Source organism: Sinocyclocheilus anshuiensis, unplaced genomic scaffold (genome assembly GCF_001515605.1).
Source record: "Sinocyclocheilus anshuiensis isolate Anshui unplaced genomic scaffold, SAMN03320099.WGS_v1.1 scaffold738, whole genome shotgun sequence".
NCBI lineage: Eukaryota > Metazoa > Chordata > Actinopteri > Cypriniformes > Cyprinidae > Sinocyclocheilus > Sinocyclocheilus anshuiensis.
In genome coordinates this window covers 535,628-541,921 of record NW_015542364.1, presented here as the reverse complement: position 1 = coordinate 541,921, position 6,294 = coordinate 535,628, and the positions used below count along the sequence as shown (strand labels likewise).

The window sequence follows — 6,294 nt, the reverse complement described above, 5'->3', positions numbered from 1 at the left end:
GTGAGTTGCTGTTTCTTTATTTTTTTATGTGCATCCAGTCTCATTTTGTAAGTGACCTTTCTTTCTGTTTTAAAGATGTTTTCTTTGGATTGTTTGAGTGCTCAAAAGAGAATAGAGGAATATGTAACTTAATTAAGCTGTGTTTCCTGCTAGCTAAATTTCACATACATATACAAACATTATTTACTTGCTCTAAACCTCTCTTTTCTTTATTCGAAGTTAATCTAGAGAAGTACTATCTAAGCAGTCAAAACTACAACTCTAGTCTATATTCATCCTATGTGTCCTCTTAAGGTGTAAATTTACTACAAAAAAAAAACATCATGGTTAGGCTACTATAGTTAAACCATGCTAACCACAAATTAACCATGGTTTTGCTACACTAACCATTATAAAACCATGGTTAATTTTCTTAAAGGTGCAGTAGGAGATCTTGGAAAATGCTAACTTTAGCCTGATAGCACTGAAAGCGAACGTCCCACCCTCCCTGCAATCACCGTCCAAAGCCACGCCCCCTGAACGCATATACGCTCACAGACCAGAATACCAGAGACAACATTACTACAATAGGCTACATCAGCAGTTCTAAATTCCAGCCCATGTTCCGAAGTTAAGTAAACTTCAACGTATTTCCCCTGCTCAGGGAGTAGGGAGCAATGAACACTGTGTAGGGATCATATCGATCGGAACACAGTTCATGCACGTAGCTCACTTCTAACAAGCTGGCGCGAGGATTGCTATCGGGATGTGAAAAGACTTTCAACCAGCATAACAAAAAATGTTTCTGAAGACAATCACCTTTTTGTATCGATTCGGCGCTCAGATTCACGAACCCGCTCCGAAGTTCCAACCCGAATCAAATGATTCGCAATACGCGACCCGATTGCAGTGCTTTGAATCATTTTGCGCAATTTTTAACAGAATGGGAGTTTCGAAAAGCTTCGTTTCACCCATCAACTGAGTGTTTTGCGATCTCGAAATTAGAAAATGAATGGCTCTTTTGAACTGGTTTTTGGTAATGAATCGCTTGAAATTAACGATCGAAGTCACGGGATTGAATTTGAATCAAGCAGAGTGGTTCCAGCGTAAATGATTCACTCAATTGAATCGGTTTGTCTATACCTCCGCCTTTTGCGCCTTCAACCATGTTTACGCGACACTGTCAGATAGGCCTATATATATACTATGGTCAGTAAGTTACTACTACTGGCTTAGTCTACTGGTTAATTGAAATAAGCGGGAAAAAATGTTTACAAATAAAACATCCTTATTTCAATAACTGCTTTCCACGTCGAAGAATCCAACACAAATCTACGAACATATTCAGGGGAAGTAACGGTTTGCTGCTAACTAGTGAAACACTCATTGCTTTGACCAGCTGCGCCTCAAAATAACTACGTTAAGATGGAAACATTATGATTTGAACATTTTCGCATGATAGACTTTTGACCAGTTTCATGTCATATTATAGGTTTAGTTTATAGCTATGGTAGCCAACATAAGTTACTCATAATTCATAGAGGTTTTTTTATGTTAGCATATTCATCAAAACAATAATTAGACAACTTTGATTATGTAAAGATTATGGATATTGTAGGGACATCGGTAAGACCTCACCTTGCTCGTCTTTGAAGTGGAGTTTCTTTTCCCGCCCAAAAATGGAGAAAATAAGAACGCAATCTGAGGTAAAAATGAAATGGTTTCCCGCTCCAGATTACCATTTTCAAAAATATATATTTTTTATATTATAACATTAAAGTTACAGTAATTTGAATGTAGTCTTCGTAAAAAAATATAAAGCAAAACATAAATGTGCAAAAACAGTAAGCGCTATCGTTTAGTCGACTACACAAAATTATTTTAAATTATAATTAACAAGTTATAAAATTGATTTAAAGCCATATTTATATTATGTGTGTCAGTTTTATACATTTAAAATATTGTCAATATTGTGTGTAAATAATTAATATACAATTTTAATTAATATAGTGATTTTTTTTAAAGAAATTTGAAAAACAACTCCTCAGAAAAGTACTAATTTTACACAATTGTAATTTAAAACAAAACTTTTTCTTTTTATTATTTTATTTTCAAATCATTTTCAATACATATTACACAAAACTAGGTGGATGAAAAGATTCAGGCTTTCATAAAAATGTGTCCTTTTCATAAAAGTCTCCCCTGTTGAACCTGACGACTAGTACAAAACGCACATGTTTCCTTTCATCCCATCCATCCACCACCACATCTCAATCAAGAAACGTAAAAAAAAACGCATCCATGGGGAAGTTACCAACCATAGATAGTGTTTCAACAGTAGAAAACATTTAGAATAAGTGCCTCCTCGGACAGCTTATGAACACATACAGACACCATTGATTAATTATAACTGAATAAGAAATTAAAATCATGTATTACACACCTTCATATCCGCTGATGACCACAAGAACTTACGCAAACTGAAGAATACATATAAATACATGTTTATTTCGGCCGTCTGTTGGGCATTTCCATGGCTGGACGAGTGAACATTATTCATTTTCAGTAAATATAAAGACTGAAGTCCTGGTGCGTTGAGAGGCGTCAGGCTGCTGTAGTATCGGGATGTCCATCAAACGACATCAAAACAAAACGACCGCTGGCAAGTCCTTCATTGTCATCAATGGAGCTTCTCCAGTTTGGCCTGAAGGCATTTAAAGTTGCGTATAATGTCCTGCAGAGCCGCGTTTGGACTCAAGGACTGCAGCTCCACCAGATACCCACAGATGTTATCCAGACAAGCGTTAGTAAACCTCCGTCTGCAATCAACCAGAGAGTGAGTGACAAAAAAAATGTGACCGGGGTTGCCAGGTTTTCACAACAAAACCTGCCCAATTGCCATCACATTTCTAGGGGGGTCCCCGGGAAAAATCACATTCCGGGGTGTAAAATACACATTTTTTGGCAGGGTTCCCCTGGTAAATGTGCACTCCAGGGGCTAAATATGAGGTTATTAGGGTCGCTTCAACCTGTGGACATCAAAAACCACCCGCGGCAACAGTGTTAAAGTAGCCCAAATCCGCAGGAAACCGCAGACTTGGCAACACTGCCTTGACCACAAAACCAGTCATAAGGGTCAGTTTTTTAAATTGATAAATAAGCTTTCCATTGATGTGTGGTTTGTTAGGATAGAACAATATTTGGCTGAGATACAACTATTTGAAAATCTGGAATCTGAGGGTGCAAAAAAATCTAAATATTGAGAAAATCACCTTTAAAGTTGTTCAAATGAAGTTCTTAGCAATGCATATTACTAATCAAAAATTAAGTTTTGATATAGTTATTGTATGAAATGTACAAAATATCTTCATGGAACATGATCTTTACTTAATATCCTAATGATTTTTGGCATAAAAGAAAAATGGATAATTTTGACCCATACAATGTATTGTTGGCTATTGCTACAAATATACCCCAGCGACTTAAGACTGCTTTTGTGCTCCAGGGTCACAAAAGTGTAATATAACGTATAGAAGATGTGGCAGGTAAGACGGTTACCTGTCATAGGTGGGCACTCGGCTGGGGTCATTCACATATCCTGACAGGAGCACATGGATGCACTCCACCAGGTGCAGGGGTTTCTTAAGGCGCTGCCAACACGGGTCCTGGGTGAAACACACAGAAATTTTTATTATTATTAACATTTAAGGATTTTTGGGTTTGTTTACTCCTGACACGGTTTACTCTTCAGAATCTTAAGTGTCACTTTTTAAGATGCCATGTCAAGTTACACGACAAACACTTCAACTTTTAGATACAGCAATAATAATAATAATAATAAAAAAAATAATTTAGAAAAATAAAAAAATAAAAACAACCACTGTTAAGCAAGTGTAATTACATAATTAAATGTTATATAATTATAAAACATAAGTAAACAAATATATAACTACTGTTAAGCAATCTTTGGAAGGATTATGGACTACTAAATAACAAAATTATTAAATAAACATAAGATAAGAAATGTAATAATAAAAAATGATTAAGTAAATATGAAATTTAGAAAAATAAATAAAAATATAATTACTGTTTAGTTATCCATTTGATTAATAAATTTAAAAAAACAAAAATATTAAAATATCTTTTTACGCACACCGTGTCAATATAATCGCCATTGGCTAGTAATTTTTTTAGTTTACTCGCCAGACTGATAATAATAATACCAATAACAATAATACTGATAAGATGATAATAATAGTAATAATAATACAATGAAATCTACTACTAATAACAATATAAGACGCACTAAGGATTAATGAGATGCTGAGTTCATGAATATTAATCAGGTTGTCTGCATTCACTCGAACTGATTTGCTGAAATCAAAACAGGGACAATAATAGGTGAGCACCAGCCAATGAGATTATCGTTTGTGCATTAGTTCCGCCCACTACCGGAGAACACAGCAAAGCTGAAGAATTCCAAAGGAACTCCGTTATTTTGACAGGAAAATACAACAAAGAAAATCGTTTACATGTAGCGCGTCAATTCTGCATGGTGTGTAAGACTCTCTCTCTCTCGGTGTGTGTGTGTGTGTGAGAGACAAAGCGGCGGTGAGTCGTGCGCCTTCACACTAGAGTTTACGGTGCGTCAAATACAGGTGTGCTGCACATCCATTGAGATGAAATGGAAAAAAGCACAGATCGCTTGAAGAGTGAAACTCTGAAGCACTCAGTCAGTGTGTTCAGAGAGTGAAAATATATCTGTGCTAAACTTATACTTAGCCTCCAACTCACACACTGTCGAGGAAAATCTGAGAATTTATTAGTCATTGGCTAATATTAGACATCATTTAGTCGCCCAGAGTGAAGATTTAGTCGCATATGCGAGTGATTTACTCGCAATGTAGAGGATTGTTTAAGAGTATTATGAATCAATAAATAAATAAAAATAATGAAAAAGTAAAAATAATAATAAACACAAAATTTTTAAAATAAGTAAATAAAGCAATTCTTAATAGTATTACGGATTAATACATTTAAAATGTATTGAATTAATAACATAACATTTTATTAAAATAAATTTATCGTAAAAAAAAACTTAAATATATTACTACCATTAATCAATCCTTAAGAGGATTATGGATTAGTAAATAAATAAAAATTAAAAGATAAAAATTAAATAAAAAAGAATAAATTGCTAAGAATTTTTTTTATAATAACAATAATAATAGTCAATAAATGTATAATTACTGTTAAGCAATCCTTAAGAGGATTATGAGATGATAAAATACAGAAAATGAAATTTGATATTCAGCCAGTGGGCTTGTAGATTAAAATAAAAGCTCCTAATCTAAACATTGCAATAGTTTTTCACTAATTTCTCGCACCCGTGTCTTGAAGAGTTGGTCGTAAACCTCCAGCAATCGTGGAAGCTGAACTCCAATCTCCTGCATGGTGAAGGTGATGAAACCCACGTCCCAGTTCAACCGGCACACCTCCTGTTCCAGAAACTTCACCAGGAAATCTGAAGATCACCAAAAAAACAGCATGAGATCAGACGATGATATACATTTACGCATTTAGCAGAAGCAATTAGTGGAGGATCAAAGCAACAGAGAATCACCGGATGAGCTACACAAACACACAGAGTTAAGAGTGTTAAACCGGTACCTAAGGGGAAGTATCGAGGTGTTCCCGCGTATAACTTCCCCAGCGACACGAGCTTCAGGCTCAGAGCTCTCATGCGGTCCGCCGAGCTCATGGCCACACTGTCGCTCATCTCTGAAACACAACGGCAGCCGTCAGACACAGCGACCCACAGCACAGGAAGAGGAAGACGTCAGCGAGAGCTGTTACCCTTCTCCACGATCTCCTGCCACAGCGAGTGCACCAGGATGGGGTCCGAATGCCCCGCGCAGTGAATGATGGCCAGCTTACACTCCGACAGCCGGAAGTGATCCGCAAACTCGCCGTACAGCTACAGAGAGAGACGAACACAACATGCTTATGAAACAGGGCTGTCAAAACGGCTGAAAAACTACATTCGAACTTTGCACTTAAATTTAAAAGGCATAATTTCAGTTAGGGGGGAAAAAGCTTTTGAGGTCCCTCCTGAGGCCCCAAGAGGGTGCATCAAGCAAAATACTAAATATTAAATATTTAAATATTAAAGCAATAAAATAACATCACTATCTGTAAAACGCTGCATAATGTTTATAAACCAAATATGTGACCCTGCAGCACTAAAGCAGTCTTAAGTCGCTGGGGTATATTTGTAGCAATAGCCAACAATACATTGTATGAGTCAAAATTATA

General features: G+C 36.1%; 1 protein-coding gene across 3 annotated transcripts in view; it reads right to left on the bottom strand.

Moving 5' to 3' along the window:
• Positions 1–2,073: 2,073 nt before the first annotated feature.
• The window catches only part of nup155 (nucleoporin 155), a 40,736-nt gene continuing 36,515 nt past the window's right edge, over positions 2,074–6,294 (bottom strand). For all 3 annotated transcript variants that reach the window (XM_016490892.1, XM_016490893.1, XM_016490894.1), the window contains 5 exons: positions 5,836–5,956; positions 5,650–5,760; positions 5,367–5,503; positions 3,538–3,644; positions 2,074–2,798 (listed from right to left, as the gene is read on the bottom strand). In XM_016490892.1, the coding sequence (XP_016346378.1) occupies positions 2,660–2,798; positions 3,538–3,644; positions 5,367–5,503; positions 5,650–5,760; positions 5,836–5,956 (615 nt within the window). In that variant the 3' untranslated portion in view covers positions 2,074–2,659. The remainder of the gene's footprint in view (positions 2,799–3,537; positions 3,645–5,366; positions 5,504–5,649; positions 5,761–5,835; positions 5,957–6,294) is intronic.